The sequence below is a fragment of the Notolepis coatsorum genome (assembly GCF_963971535.1).
Source record: "Notolepis coatsorum genome assembly, chromosome: 18".
Taxonomy (NCBI): Eukaryota; Metazoa; Chordata; class Actinopteri; order Aulopiformes; family Paralepididae; genus Notolepis; species Notolepis coatsorum.
Genome location: NC_140182.1, coordinates 64,241,598 through 64,257,925, shown reverse-complemented (window position 1 = coordinate 64,257,925; position 16,328 = coordinate 64,241,598). Strand labels below are relative to the sequence as shown.

General features: G+C 42.5%; 2 protein-coding genes across 4 annotated transcripts in view; one reads left to right on the top strand and one right to left on the bottom strand.

Annotated features, from left to right (window-relative positions):
• The window catches only part of blm (BLM RecQ like helicase), a 35,076-nt gene extending 28,568 nt beyond the window's left edge, over window positions 1–6,508 (top strand). The window contains exons 18-21 of one of the 2 annotated variants that reach the window (XM_084334269.1): window positions 286–481; window positions 1,300–1,422; window positions 4,616–4,817; window positions 6,045–6,508. In XM_084334269.1, the coding sequence (XP_084190395.1) occupies window positions 286–481; window positions 1,300–1,422; window positions 4,616–4,817; window positions 6,045–6,267 (744 nt within the window). In that variant the 3' untranslated portion in view covers window positions 6,268–6,508. Of the gene's footprint in view, window positions 1–285; window positions 482–1,299; window positions 1,423–4,612; window positions 4,818–6,044 lie in introns of both variants that reach the window. The other variant, XM_084334268.1, reaches the window with a different exon arrangement.
• A 4,440-nt stretch (window positions 6,509–10,948) lies between these two features.
• frmd5a (FERM domain containing 5a) overlaps window positions 10,949–16,328 on the bottom strand; it is a gene marked incomplete at both ends in the record, with an annotated part of 294,584 nt that continues 289,204 nt past the window's right edge. For both annotated transcript variants that reach the window (XM_084334982.1, XM_084334983.1), the window contains one exon: window positions 10,949–11,523. In XM_084334982.1, coding sequence (XP_084191108.1) covers window positions 10,949–11,523 — 575 coding nt within the window. The remainder of the gene's footprint in view (window positions 11,524–16,328) is intronic.

The following is a 16,328-nucleotide window of genomic DNA, read 5'->3' as shown; positions in this document are numbered from 1 at the left end:
GATGCTTGTTCTTCCCAGCTCCTCAACCATAGTAGATTTGTAAACATAATACACAACGTATATTCTATCTATACTAACTATAAACTAAATAAGCTATAAATAAACTATAAACGAAAACTATAACTAAACTATAAACTAGATATAAGTCACTGTAATATCTATACAAAGTATACAATACAAGGTATATGTTAGCAGCAGTGTGTGCATGTAAGTGTGCTTGTGTGGTGTGTAAGTCACTTAAGCGAATACGTATTGATTGCAACTTCAACCACTATCCCGTCCTAGGTGGAGTTCTACGAGACAGAGAGCGCCTCCAGTATCAGGAAACACAATGCCGCTGTGTCTAAGAGCGTCTCCAAGAGGGACGAGATGGTTCAGAAGTGTCTACAAGAACTCACCGATCTTTGCAAGCAACTGGGCAAGGTGTTTGGTATTCACTACTACAACATCTTCGCCACTGCCACCCTGAAAAAGATAGCTGGTGAGTTCTGAAGCCTTAATCCCAAGGTTCGTAGTCATGGAAGTTGAGAATTGTGTTTTCCAGGCCTGGAAAATCTGTACAATTATATAAAAAAAGGGGGGGGGGGGGTGTAATGTCATGGAAATCTGTTAATACTCTTTTTTTTTGCTGGTCAAGTGTTTAACCCCAAGCTTACCTGCTGGTAGTACTAGGGTTTGGTACCGTTCACATTTGAACCAATACCAGTTCCTGGAATTCGGTGTTGGTACCCAACGGTACCTTTTTTCTGTACTTAACTCTCTCTGTAATAACAAAGTTCTTTCAAACTTCTCAATTTCAACATTGTTATTTATTGTTGTAACACAAAACCGCATGATTATGTATTGAAATGTTTAAATATCAACATTATATGGCCATCCTCAAATAAATATCAAACTCCTGACCTCGCCTGGTCTTTCTAAAGACCCAAGAGATGGGACAGTAATACATATATATTTGTGGAAAAGGCTCCCTCTTGTCTAGTATATTACACTCTTATACTAAACATGTAAAGGTACCGAAATTCGGTACCAATTGATGTAGTGCGGTACCCAACCCCAAGTAGTACTAGTTACATTTTGAATGAATAATAACCCAAGTAACATATTTCCTGACTACCTAACTAGTAGTTGTAGCAGCTACTTAAAAACGAGACTTGGGACCTTCAAACCATCTGTTTTAACAAATGATGACTATGTTCTGACTTGTCGGGCATCTACAGTATATTTTAAACCCCGGGAGAGCTCACGTTGATAAGATTGGAATTGAAATACCTAACTCAACGTATTCCTTGGGAACAGAGACAATGTCCGCTGAGCCGGACGTGCTGCTACAGATTGACGGCGTGACGGAGGACAAGCTGGAGAAGTACGGAGCGGATGTCATTGAGCTCCTGCAGAAATACTCGGAGTGGAAGCTACCTGGTGAGGAACTAACTAACTGACTGCTGCACTTAAGCATTACATCACGTGACGGAGTGTGTTATACAAATTAGATCACGCCTGTGGTTGTTAGGCCCGAGACGCAGGCGAGGGTCATTAGACCCCCATAGGTGTGATCTAATTTGTATAACGCATGACGTCAAGTGATGTAATGCGTTTATACAATGACCGAATTCACCCAACCTTATTGCTATACAATAAACACACAGGGCTAGATCCACAAAGAATGGATTGCACGGAGCAAGTTGCACCCTTACTTACAATTCATTATGAATTGAAAATGGGGACCCTGATGTAAACAAGATGAAAGTCTTTCCCTGGTCTGCATCCCCTTAACAATTGTGTGTATTGAGCCGTACTGTATTGTACCCATTCTGCAATTTGTTAATAAAACTTTCATTCAATCAATCAATCTGCACGGTGATTGATTGAATGAAAATTGTATTAACAAAAAAAAAGAATTCAAATATCTGATCGCCATTCCAGTTATCCACAGCAATCCTGTCTCCGATGTTGTTGGGCATTGCACTTCAATGGGCGGGCGGGGTCAGTAGTCGAAACCAACCCTACAAGCGTGTGTTTTGCCGGAGTGTTTAGGACCCGCCGCAGCTCGGTAGAAAAAAATAAACAAACACGTTTCTAACGGGGTGCAGTAATGGCCGAAGGCGTTGGAGGGCGGTGTAACACCGTCTGCCAGCTCAGACACATTCAGTACAGCATGCACAAGGTGCCCCGCTGAATTCTGAATGGCAATAGCGAATAAAATAAATACCGTGAGAAAAACGTAGATCTACGTTTACGGCACTCGACGATCGGGCGACAGAAACGTAGTTCTACGTTAACGGCACCGGATGTGTTAACAATTGTGTGTATTGAGCCGTACTGTATTGTACCCATTCTGCAATCTGTTAATAAAATGTTCAATCAATCAAATAAAAAAATAAAAGATCGACAGCCATTTTTTTAATGTTCGCGATTTTTCTTTTGTTTCACAATGGGTCATGACAACTTAATTACATAATCCAGTGTATGTAACGAACTAACATTTCAGTTGACTATCTTTTTTGGAGGATTCGTTCAAAACCTATTCATACTTCCATTTTTCTATCTATGGCGGATTGATTCAGACAGAAAAAAAAAGTTATTCGGTTGTGGGACGGATCTGGGGTCACGTGGAGTGTGTTATACAAAATAACAACCGGTAACTTGACTGTTTCAGCCAATCAGAATCAAGAAATTTGCATGCCATTGTATAATGTGGGTTCAAGTCAAGTCAAGAGTTTTAATTGTCACGGCATACAGGTATACAATGAAATGCGGGTGGTCTTGCCCGCAACGATGTGCAATACAGTGGTACATATAATAGAATCAAAATGAAAAAACAACATTGTGCAGTAAACAGGTAACAGGTAACATGGAGTGACATCTCGGTATCTGTACATAGTTATTTACAGAGCATATGGGACATGCTAGTTAGCTTTGGTAGTGCAATACACTGTTCCTGTTATTCTAATTTAAAGTGTCCTTTCCTTTGGCCATAAGTGTTGCGTGTGTGCGACATGAGTGTGTGCCCGCTCATGTTAAAGTGTTAAGTGGCTGCTCGTGTGTGAGCGTGCACAGTGTGCGTGTCGTGTGTGTGTTCATGTGTGCTTGTGTGTGGATAGTTCAATGTTCTGAGCACTCAATGTTCATTGTTCATGGCTCTGATGGCCTGGGGGAAGAAGCTGAGCCTAAGCCGCTCTGTCCTAGTAGCTGGGGTTCGCAGGCGTCTGCCTGACCTCAGCAGCTGAAACAGGCTGTTATTGGGGTGGTGAGGGTCTTTCATTATCCTGCAGGCTCTGGATTTGCACCTCTTGTTGTATAGAACCTGCAGGGGGGGTAGTGCAATACCCGTGGTACGCTCGGCTGAGCGCACCACTCTCTGTAGGGCCTTCTTGTCCTGTGCCGTGCTGTTTCCATACCAGGCAGTGATGTTTCCGGTCAAGATGCTCTCTACAGCTCCTGAGTAGAAGGACTGGAGTATCTTCCCCGATACTCTGAACTTCCTTAACTGTCTCAGGTGGTAGAGGCGCTGTTTCGCCTTCTTTACTACTGTGTCTATGTGTGTTGACCATGTCAGGTCCTCTGAGATGTGGACCCCCAGGTACTTAAAGCTGCTCACCCTGCTCACGGTTAACACCGTTGTTGACATGAATATAGCGATAATTAGGGGAGTGACGATTCAAACTCAGGACTGCATCAAATAACCGCATTCTGGTTCGCCTGTTTGGCGTGGTCTCGGTCCGCCTACAAGTGAACCCTGGAGCGGTTTGTTTGAGGTGTGAATGCAAACCGAACCAAAAGCAGGAAAAGACCTGAGAAATCGTACATGTAATGAAGCTTATTGGGAAGATTCTGTTGCCATTTCCCATATGTATTTACAAATGTCATTTTTCATCATCATGACGTTATTCTTTTCGCAGCTGGTATTGTTCAAAATAGCCAAATAATGTTGTGATACTAACACAAATATCTTGTATGCATAAATCAGGTAAACTAGACAGTGGTGCATGATTAATTACCAAATTATGAATTGGAAAATGTATAGTAGCCTATTTCATAACATGTGTGCAAGCCAAGGTGGAGATCACATGATTATTTTGTCCACATGCAGTATATAATCTCCCGTTTACCAAAAGAGTTTTAAAATGAAGTTGTATAGTGACATAAAGGAAGTTAAGCTGACCTGCATGATCACATGGCTTTGTTTAGAAAGTTTGGATTGTTTTACAACTGGCAATGTGAACCATAACCAAACCAGTGAGTGGACATCTTAAAGGAACACGTCAACATTTTGGGAAATTAGCTTACCGTCTTCTCCAGAGAGAGACAAGAAGATAGATACCAGTTTTCTCTCTGTGCGTTCAGTAGAAAGCTATCTGGTTAGCCTAGGCATTGTCCAACTAACGCCTGTCCCGAAGGTTAACCGGCACTGTCCGCTTCCATTCATTGTGCTAAGCTAGGCTAACGTGCAGCCAGATAGCTTTCTACTGAACGCACAGAGAGGAAACTGGTATCTATCTTCGTGTCTCTCTGGAGAAGACGATAAGCTAATTTCCCAAAATGTTGGCATGTTCCTTTTTAAAAGGACTTGTTGATGAATTAGCTGTTAACCCGTGTTTGAACCCCTCAGCAGTGGAGGAACAGAATCAGGACGGGGACTCCAGTGCGTGGATAGACACGACGCGAGGTCGCGGTGACGACGATTATGAAGACACTTCTGAATCCAGCTACTTTGGTAACCAGGCTGGCCAGGGACAGAAGAGGAAGAAAGGCACCTACTCCAAGAATGCCAAGAAAAGTAGAGGATACGCCAACAAGGGCTCCAACTCTAAAGGGTCAGTATTAGTGTTGTCACGATACCAACATTTTTTTTTTTTTTTACTTTGGCCATTCCGCTGGCTCTTTTTGCGTTTATCGCATTTTCTCTGGTCAAGAATGACCGACAGAAACAGGTTGAATGGGGGTACAGATGGGGGGAAGACACTCTGAGAAAGTTACGGCTTTGTCCGGGAATCGAACTTGCTACCCCAGATCCGTGACGAGCACGGTTGTCCCCGGCGCCGAAATAGCGCTCGAGGTACGCGGTGAGCTACTGGAGCTCCCCCACGATACCAACATTTTTAAACCTAAAATATATTTTTTTATTAAATAAATAACAGAATATTTTTACTCTGTTGAAATCAAAATTATTCCGTTATAGCTCCCAAGCTAGAGAGAGAGGGGGGGACGATACTAATAAAAGGGAGTATTGGACAGTTTTTAATGGCTGGATATCGCAATACTTTTCTAGTATCGGTGTATCGTGCAACCCTAGTCGGCCGGTTTATTGTTGTTTATTGTTTAAAAGGATCCCCATTAGCTGTCACCTAAGCTGCGAGCTAGTCTTCCTGGGGTCCACACAGAAAGACGACAGAAAACACAAAACATAACAACATGAGATACATATGACAATCACAATTAACAATGATAATCTAAAAACGGTAAACATTGTAGACATCATTATCAACATCAGAATATTTTGCTCACATATTTAAGTAGTGCATTCTCAGGTGGTATTTGAAAGACACTTTACTATTCAATTTACTTATGTTCAGTGGGCAGTTATTCCAATGATTGATGGCACGATAAACAACAGTCCTCTTTAAAGCATTTGATTTTGGACGTGGTAACATAATCTGTCCATAATCAGCTGACCTAGTAAAATAAGAATGAACCTGACTGCATCTGAGAATTTGTTTGTATAAGAAAACGGGTTGAGACGAAAAGTTTAACTGTGTTGAAAACCAGCCTATTCTCTACCGTTAACCATGAGAGTTGCCGGTGCATAGTTATAGTGTTTGTTCTCATGGAACAATGTAAGACTAACCTTGCAGCTCTGTTCTGGGCAGTTTGCAATTTCTTTAGTTTTTGGTTGCAATTGAGTTTGTTTCAGATCTAGCTTAGAAACGTCTTTTAAATTTTTTAGCTTTTGACTGGGTTTGAATAGGCTTAGTTTCCCAGAATCTCCTGGCTAAAACCACCATCTCCTTTCTCCTCTGTTCTTATGGCGTTTGTGGATGCAGTCGTGGATACAGCAGCAATCGTGGACAAAGCAGCAATAGGTCTTGGTCTTCGTCCGGCTCCAGGGGTGGCTCGAGGGGCGGCTCTCAGTCTGCAGGCCGAGGCTACCGGGCTTCAGCGGCGGCCGCTCCTCCAGCGGGCAAGAGACCAGGCATCATGGCCATCCCCACTCCACAAACCAGCGCGCGGCCCTTCCTCAAACCGGCCTTCTCACACATGGCCTAGGACTATAGTCGCTGGACCTACCTCGCTGGGACTTGGGCAAGAAAAACTGTAGATTTCTAAACTTGCTAGATGACAATATTTGTCTGTTGAGACTTAGTGTGCAGTAGTAGTGCATTTATTTGTTTGTGAAAAGCTTATTAATTTTATTGTACAGTATGTCGTTTGGTCTGTCAAATTTTTTCTTTATTTTAAGCATTATATCTACTGTTCCTGATGTACATATTTTTTTATTAAAGGCTCATTGAAATATATTCAGAGTATAATGCTGTTTCCATCCGGATCATTATCATGCAATGCAAGAGGTTTCCTCTAGATGGCAGTATAGTACAGTATATGCTCTGTGCACTCGGCACCATTGAAAATGAGGGTCTCCCTCAATGACGGCTTAAATAAAGTATAAAAAGTTTTCCATTTCTGATAAAGAAAATCTATTGCAAAATAGGCGTTTAACTGCAATAACAAGAAGCCACATCACATTTTTATTCAATGTTTATTTCAAGTTTGAAATAGTCTTTAATGGCACCAGTTACAAGGGACTGTCGGAGAGAAACAATTTTATACCGACTTGTACAGAAGGTTTCCTACAGTACAAACATGGGTTCGGAATGGATCAGACTGAACATGAACTGGATTTGGCACATGGATCTTTTAAATATATTTGTATATTCATATATTACGTAAATAAACAGCAATCCTCCGATCCCGAGACGGGAGAGATGCAGAGTACATAAGACACGCCTACAGACACTGATATGGCATATACACTCATTTACATGTATATGCGTGGCTGTGTGAGAGTCTGCCTTTTGGGGGGGGGGGAAGCTGGCGGAAGCATGTCAAGGTTTTGGTATTTTATGACGTTGAATCAACTGTAGTGTAGATTGAATCGGCCCCTCGGATGAAGCTCCTCTGAACGCATCGTCTACTTCACTGCTAAAGTGACCTTGTTGGGGAAAGATCTAGCTTGATGGTCTGTCCATATCTGTAGGCGTAAGTGAGTTACTTGCATTATATTATCCAGCCTACCGTTATAAATGGTTGAAGGATGCTTGATAACATGACACTCGATCAAAACCTTTTGATTCATGTGTGAAATTGGAATATTTGAGGCAGATGTTTTTGGTGATGTTATTAATCCAGTAATTACTTATAATGTGCACCTTGAACTTCATGATGTCATGTTTCATCTCCACTATGGACCATTTCCTATTGGGAGTGGCAGCACCGTTGCTGCCGTCAGACAGACGTGCTATTACTGATTCATAAGCCATGGGTGATGTCCACATGTAACATCCGTATCACTGCTATTCCCTTCTTTCTCTTTTAACTTCACTACCAGAACGAGTTAGACACCTACAGTGGCTAACACGAGTCGGTTCCCATGGAAAAACCAACGTAAACATGACACCAGGTCCGGCTGAAACGTAAAAGACAGATGTGTGCCAGGCAAACGCACCCGTACAGACAAATTGAGATGGATAGACACAGAACAGCGAGACGATTTTCTGCTGCCAAATGTACAATTCCAGCTTCAGAAACTGGCTAACAACATAATCTAATGAGAGGTCAAAGCTGAACGAAAAAAGTGTTTTCCCTTTTAGCCCGTGAAATTAAATGAATTAGGGTGTAGTCGTCCGCATACAGTAGCAGGCGAGGATGCTCTGCCTTCCCTTCTCCATTCCCTCATCTTTGCCACTTTGGTTAAAATGCAGTTTAGAATCATCCAGGCCCAGGATGCAACCTGTCAATCACACTGAAACAGAGCAAGCATCCGACACGGGAGCTCTAAGAAAGAAACAATATTTAGAAAATGTTATTACTGAATGTACGTCTTCATTTTCACATTAACGTTGTAGTTTAGCACACAAGTCGTTTGGTAACTTGTTGGTTTTGTAGAAGAAAAAAAAACTGTTCAGTGTAAGACTTTTCATATACAATGTTTGCAATCATGTCTATTTGTGTGACAGTTTCACCGATTATTGCTCGTTGAATAATGCTGCCTTATTTGCTGCATGTACAAAAAAATACATAGAAGCTACATAATGCTGAGAGATGAAGAAATAACTCCACCAACTGACCTTTAAGGATATTCTGCTAACAACTGTGTCTGGCTGGACTGGAGTTGTTGACCTTTATAGAACTGTATATGTCGGCGGGGGAAGTAATCCATATTAAGTATGAATGTATACGAACATTGCCTCTAATAAGTCTCCCTTTTTCAATTGCGGGCAGGTTTGTCTCATCCTCTGTCATTTACTAGACATGTCTGAATTAGAAAAACCTAAATCCAAACACTCATTTTCCTAGGCCATGTGTGTTGTTGGTTTGCTCACCAAATTAGGTTCAACGTGTGATATTTGCCGCAGCATTGTGCCATCAGTGTAGGTGCTGCTCCCTCCACCACGATTAACAAAAAGGTTTCGCAAAAGAGGAGAAGCTCTAGACTAGAGGAGGTGGACCCTGCCACCATGATGCCGAAGCACATGCCCTTCTGTTGGCAAGACTACACTTAGCCGAGGACTGACATGCTCTGGTTACACGGGCGCAAACTGGGGACTTCCACAGAGGTAGCTGGGCACTCAGTGGGGGAGCAGAGGGGAGGGGGTGTGGTGTTAAATAGCAGGCTAAAACGGGCAACCCTGTACAGCCAATAGCTTGCAAGTTCAATTTCCTCAACTTTCGTCATACTTTCAAAATCACTGGACATTAGTTTTCCTCCAATATCCCTTATTCCTCTACTTCCTACTTATCCTTTAAGTGTTTCAATGAACTTTTCAGCAATTGTTTCATTTAGCAAAAAAATAAGACCATTATTCTTCTCTCCGTCAACGCACTTCCATCGCTATCGCCTCGAGTTTCGTTACATTCCAACATACAAACACGCACGAACACACTCAGTTATACACCTGCACTCGGTACAGGAGGTAGACGCGCAAAAGAGCAAACACAGATTTTACCCAGAATCCAGCAGCCATGACAGCAGAATTATTGCTCCCTTTTCGAGCTATGAGGCAGGAAAGTCTGCAACGTCACCTCTCAAAACACGAACTCTTGGACTAGGCTGTGGTTTTTAAGTTCTGAATGGTGAAACTGTGGTTTTGAAAACATTTGGTATTTGTGGCACTGTAATTAAAATCTCCAGACCAGCGTCGGAAAGTAACATGTGTTTTTTATGTTTTAAAAAGTGTGCATATGATGAAGGCTTGGTTGCTGGTGGGAGTGATGAGGACCAGTGGTGATGTGGATCTGGATAAAAGCCCTGTTTTTTTTTCAGTCCACCTTCCATGTTTCCATAAATGCTTTTTTACCTCACTTTCACTTGAAACACAGCGCTAAAAAAGGTATAATTTAATCTTCAATAACAAAATAACATTTCAGTTCTGTTAAAATATACATGGAAAAAAACTGTCAATATATATATTAGGAAACAAACTAGTTTGTACAAAAAGTACATCGGTATTCTTATGCTAATAATTAATTATAGTATGATACATTAACTTAAGAGCAGGGTTATGGAACCAAAATAAATCAGAAAGAAATAATTCCATTTCATAAAATGTCAAACTCATGGAGGAAAAAAAATTAAATTAAGTTTTGATAAACAAAATAATAACCAAACAATTAATCACATTCAAAAGTACTGAAGTATTAAAATCATTATGAGCATTGCACATCTATCTAGACTATTCTCTATTGATGCCAGTGAGTGTTTGTAAGAGGTTGCTGATGAATACTTCTCTAACCATAACTGACACTATTGGGTCACATAACACCATTATTACTCGTTTATTTAACTGTATCCTTTAAAAAAAACTTTAAAAAACAGAGTTCAACTTCACAGCTTCTACTTTGTACACCATTTATACTAAAGTGTATCAGACTCCTTAAAACAACCCACACAATTCAAAACTGTCTTCAGTTCTCGACTGTTTTCTTAATAAAAGGCATTTGGTAATAATCACCCTGACCGTTCTGTGTCAGAAATCTACACTGAACTTTCACTTTAACTCCATACAGATTGTTGTTTTATTTTTTAGATGAGGGGCTCAGATCTAAAAGTTTGTCTAGCTGAATTCTGATAGGGATGAATTCGTCTAAAATGTAGTTTCCTCTCACTCCTTTTACAACTGTATCATACCAAACATGTTCCACTTCCTTCTTAGTTTTGACCTCACAACTTTCATTATTACCGCACAAAACACATTCTTTCCTTATGCAAATACATGTTCAAAACAATAAATAGGTAAATGGAGGCAACTTTCATCCATTGCAATAAAATGACTCGTTCCTAAAAAAGGAACTGTTTAAAATACTTCCGTTCTTTGATTTCAAGTTTTATATTTTTTCAGTTTTTTTCTTTTTTGAAAAAATAAATGACTTCAAAAAAAAAAGAAAAAAAATGTCTTCTGGCTTTGTAGAAAACGAAAAATAGAGAGAGAGGGGGTGGGGGGGGGGGGGAAATGGCGGGAAGAGAGAAATGTGGGAGGTAACTCAAAATGGAGGAGGAGGAGAGCGAGCTCCTGGCCCGGTGTTTACCAGGAGTGGTCCAAGGTGGATGATGAGAGAAGCTGGGTTCATGGATGAGTTCACGAGGCTGCCCCTCCATCGCTCCCGGAGTCTTAATCGTCTTCTCAGACCCCCACGAACGGGCTTTACGAACTCTACGGCCTCATTCTCGCTCTCACTTGTTAATGAGCAACTCGCCCACCCAGCGGAGCTTGCAGGCAAACCACCGCCTGAGGGGACAAAAGTATTCGAAATGGAACTGCTCAAACTCGGGGGTCTGGCGGATATCACGTAAAAATGCAATGTCAAGGTCTGACTCGGTGAGGATGATGAGGAGGAGGAGCAAGACAAAGAGGAGTCCGATGGTCACAAGGAGCAAACGGAGGACACTTAAAACAAACTTATTCACCTGTTCCACCTCGCTGAGCGTCGACTCCCCCCCCTCTACCGCCGCGCTACTGTCCGCGCCCATATCGGCCCCGGCCGAGGGCGTGCCTGCTTCCGACTCCTCCTCCTCGATGCTGCAGGGCGCGCCGTTGGTCTGGCACAATGCCGCAGACGGCTCCATGCTCTGCTCCGCCACCGGAGTGGGCAGGACGCTGTCGGAGGGGCTGTAGGCCTCGTCTGAGATCACCGCTGTCCCATCGCTGGAGTTTGTGGCCTGGCTCCGGGAGCGCGGCATGAAGGAGTCGCTGTGGGAGACGGAGCGCACCGGTGTCGAGTGGGCACTGTCACGCAGCGACTCCAGACCTTGCCGGGGGATGGAGGGAGGAAGAGGAGAAGGGAACAGAGGAAAGAGACAATAATTACAGTACATGAAAATATTGCATTGATAGGGGGGTATTGAGATCAGGGGGGTATTTCACGACTGACTGCAGGATTATGCAGATAAATATATTAATTAATAATAAACATTATTTGTATAGCACCTTACAATAATTGCAGCCCAAAGTGATTCACTGCAGTAATGTAGACACAAAATAGACATAGGCGTAAAATGAGCATAAATATAGACGGGCATAAAATGAGCAGAGAATTTACTAAATAAAAGCACTAAAATATAATCGAATGACTTCGTATATTTTGTTCATAAGTAACAATTATCAATATGTACGACTAAATCATTCAAGTTTAGTTTTATATTTGAATCCAAAACCTTGAGATATAGTTAAATCTTTACTCAAAGTTATCTGGCCACCTTGATAATCCTGCATAACACTGACACAATCCCCCAGAACTTTCACGTATGTTCATTCAGACTAGCTTGTTGGCATAGCGTGTTCAGTATACAGTAGTAGGCTCTGTGTGTTGCTGAGTGTGGAGAGGTACGTTCTGCTATGTGTTCAGTGCATGTCCGTTACAGAGGGCAGACTGACGGGCTCCAGCTTGATGGTGGGGGCTCCCCAGGGTCAGGTGGAGAAAGGGAAATGTCTGAGTGTCCAGAATACTAATGAGCTAATGTGGCATGAATCACAGTGGAACCGATTGTATTGGATGCAGGGCCCTCAAGTGGACCATTCACCTTTGGTAGCCTTCTCTTGGGATTATCGGGTGACAGGGTAATTCAAACAAGCTTCCCTTTCCAATTAACAAAATGGCTTCATTGTTTCCTACGAAGACTTTGGGAGCTCTGAAATCTAGCGATCGTAGTCATATTCTATTGATTCCAATTTGGGACATTAATGTTTCAGAGGATATGGACATAGAACGTGGTGTGGCCAATATATCCATGTAGTCAGTATAACCACACAAACCAAACTGCTGAAGGCTTCAACTCAATTAAAGGGGCACTTCACCAAAAAAACAAAACACTGATGTATTATGCTCATGGTCTCACAATTCCCAAAAACTGTAAACGTTTTGCACACATTAATTTAACTTGAGAGTTATTGAGTTTGAATATGTCTTCTAGTGATGTGTTAGGTAAGGTCTATGTTTGAACTGTTGGATGCTTGATAGAAATGTAAGGTCTATGTTTGAATAGTTGAATGCTTGATAGAAATGTAAGGTCTATGTTTGAATAGTTGAATGCTTGATAGAAATGTAAGGTCTATCTTTGAATAGTTGAATGCTTGATAGAAATGTAGGGTCTATGTTTGAACTGTTGGATGCTTGATAGAAAGGTAAGGTCTACTGTATGTTTGAACTGTTGGATGCTTGATAGAAAGGTATGGTCTATGTTTGAACTGTTGGATGCTTGATAGAAAGGTAAGGTCTATGTTTGAACTGTTGGATGCTTGATAGAAATGTAAGGTCTATGTTTGAACTGTTGGATGCTTGATAGAAAGGTAAGGTCTATGTTTGAACTGTTGGATGCTTGATAGAAAGGTAAGGTCTATGTTTGAACTGTTGGATGCTTGATAGAAAGGTAATGTCTATGTTTGAACTGTTTGATGCTTGATAGAAAGGTAAGGTCTATGTTTGAACTGTTGGATGCTTGATAGAAAGGTAAGGTCTATGTTTGAACTGGTGGATGCTTGATAGAAATGTAAGGTCTACAGATCCAGCTCTTAAAAATCGAACCTCTACTGCAAGGGCACAGTATCGTTAACGCCTCGTTAACAGCACTGCCAAGTTAATGGTGCATGATTACCGCAGTAGCAGAGCAGAGCTCAGAATCCTGAGAGCTGCATCTGTATGTTTGAACTGTTGCATGCTTGATAGAAAGGTAAGGTCTATGTTTGAACTGTTGGTTGGATGCTTGATAGAAACCCAGTAAGCATTTTCACGTTGTATGTCCATAGTTAAGACGTCTTCCCACAATGTCCAGATGCAGCATAAATATAGTTCCAAAATGAAAATCCAGTTGATGTCCTGCCCATGACCTGCACGTTCTGTCAACATGATTTCTAGACCATTTTTCAATATGATGTAGCCTAATCTATACTATTGAATATAATACAATATAATACAAAAACATTTCATATATTTAATATTATTTAATCTTCCAACAGCTGGGCTGCCCCCAACTAATTTAATACCTGTGCAAATGAAATGTAAGACTTTAAAATAAATTTGATGGCCTTAAATTGAGAATTATATACCCTGTAGTAATATTTGTGTTGTTGGCATTAATTCATCTATTTGACCCATGATCAGTTAAAAAAAAGTGTCGTCTTAGCCTGGATTTAAACTCAGATCTCTCACACCATAGGCATTGCTGTTACCATTCGGCTAATTCACCACTTGGTATTTGATGGGAGTAACAGTTATGACTGTGCATAGCCTTGCCTGCACAGGCTTCGGCAAAAGGTGTGCATTCATTCAAACTAAAAAGTAGTTGTCGTTGACCAAGGTGGAAAATATTCAACAGACACATGTGACCAAAAAGATAATGCTGATAATGATGTAGATGAAAAATAGCAAAATTGCTTTCTCGGGGGATAGCTATTTTTCGTCTCGATTTCATTGAGCTGCAATTAAGACAATGATTAAGTGTCTTCCAATGACATCACTATGTGTGAGATGCTTAATAAACAATAATAAATCCATAATAAATTAGCATTGTTTTGGAGCCCCTTTAACATGAGCCAGTTGATCTATTTCTAAATTCACCCTTATACCCAAGACCTATAATTACTCAGCAATTTAAGAGTAATCAGAGAGGGTGAAGCATCCTAATATATGCGCCGCAAAATAGAAAATGAAATCAGATATGAGCACAAGTAATCAGCACTCCTGAATATTGAAAACAGTTTGTCATGTAATAATAATAATGATAATAAGCAACACCATTTTCTAGTGATGACACACATTCCTGCCGAGGGCTTAAGCCATTAGTAACTACAGTATCTGAGGACTACAGCATAGATGTCACGGCAGAGGAGCAGCCACTGAGCTACTGCTGACCACGTCACATTCCCCAGACAGCCAGAGAAGAAATATTACACCTTCAAGCTAAAGGAGGATTAACATTCAGCTTTTGATTAGGAGGCGAATCATAAAATGTATAAAAACATGTGCTTTTCATCCAGAGATGAAAAAAAAAAAGTCCCAAGGGAAATATAGGAAAGTGATTAGGGCCTATGTACTGTCTAAGCCCTTGCTGACACCAAAGGTTCTGTGAAAGACAGGATGGATGACTCCATAGGGATTGGGTGTCTCAGTGGCCATCTTTACTCAGTGTTTATCTCCTCCGGTTCATCCAGTGATCTGCTCGGCTGCAGGGCAACAAGCAGAAAAGGCTGCTTCCTGTTACTTACTGCATCTTACGGAGGACGCCGTGTAAAGTGGTTGTGATTCAAAGACCATTTCAAACAGCAGTTCACAAACCAAATGAGCGTCATATGCTCATGAATATGGAATCACCATATCGTCACATTGCTCGTTTTCCACTACCAGAAATAGCAGCTACGCAGAATACAAACACAGCATAGCTACACACAGTTACTCTTGTCAGTCTACAAGACACAGGGGATGACACAACATCGAAACAAAAGAACCAATACTATTAAACCCCCAATGACCCTCCAAACACAGGAACCTTCAAGGAGCAAAAGAGTAAACTTGAACAGGCGTCGTCCCGCTTCCATCCCGTTGACGGCAACGAGGTGGAGGCTATTTAACACAGAGAACACACTCTGCGGCTCGGGCGCGGGTTTACCTGTCGGGGTGCCAGGCTGAGCACAGGGCTGAGGAGTGCAGGGCACGGGGGAGACACAGTTGGACTCCTGCTGCTCCGTCAGGGAAGGGTAGAGGGGCAAGACGCCCAGGGCCTTGCCCAGCAGGCGAGGCCCCAGGCTCAACACGCGCACCTTCACGTCCCGGTAGCAGTGGTTGATCATGCGCAGGTGCACGTTCACCCTGGTGGTGATGCGGATCAGACACTTCACCATGGCAGCGCTGGTCTCGTCACTGCTGCTGCAGCAATGCACGTATGTATATGTATCCCTGTATCCTGGTGTGGTCCCACGTCTCCCAGAGCACCCGGACCCGATGGGTTCTGCCTCAGTTACGGTCAAGGGGAGAGAGGAGTGCGCTAGGTCAAGCCGTGCGGTCCGCGCGGCAGTGCTGGGATGCCCAGCGGTGGCCCCGAGGCCTGCTCAGGCCCCACCCAGGCCCCACCCAGGCCAGTGACATACATGGAGTGGAGAGGAAGACCCTGGCTATTTTCAGCCGTGGTATTAATACTCCTGTAAGACACCCAGTCAGCACACACCGGGCCTGGGCACTTCTCACAGCTCGCTGTGGAACATACACACGGGGTAAATCTACTGTAGCCTGAAACTGGCCCCTTGTCCAGGTGTGTAAACAGTGACGTGCACATGAGGGCCAGGGGCTCAACTGTGACAGGTAGACAGGGGGAGCCAGCGGTCGCTCAGCCCGGGGTCGAACAGGACCGTCGACCTGAGAGGTTATAGCCTCTGACCGTCTGTCCTGAGGACCGAGCCGAGAGTGTGCAGGTGGGCTGACTGACCCACTGAGTCCAGCCCTTGTGTTGGCACCGTAGTCTTCCACACATACATACATACATACATACATACATACGTATATGTACGCACAGACCCAGAGACGCACGTACACACACGCACGTGCACACACACGCAGCTCTGAGC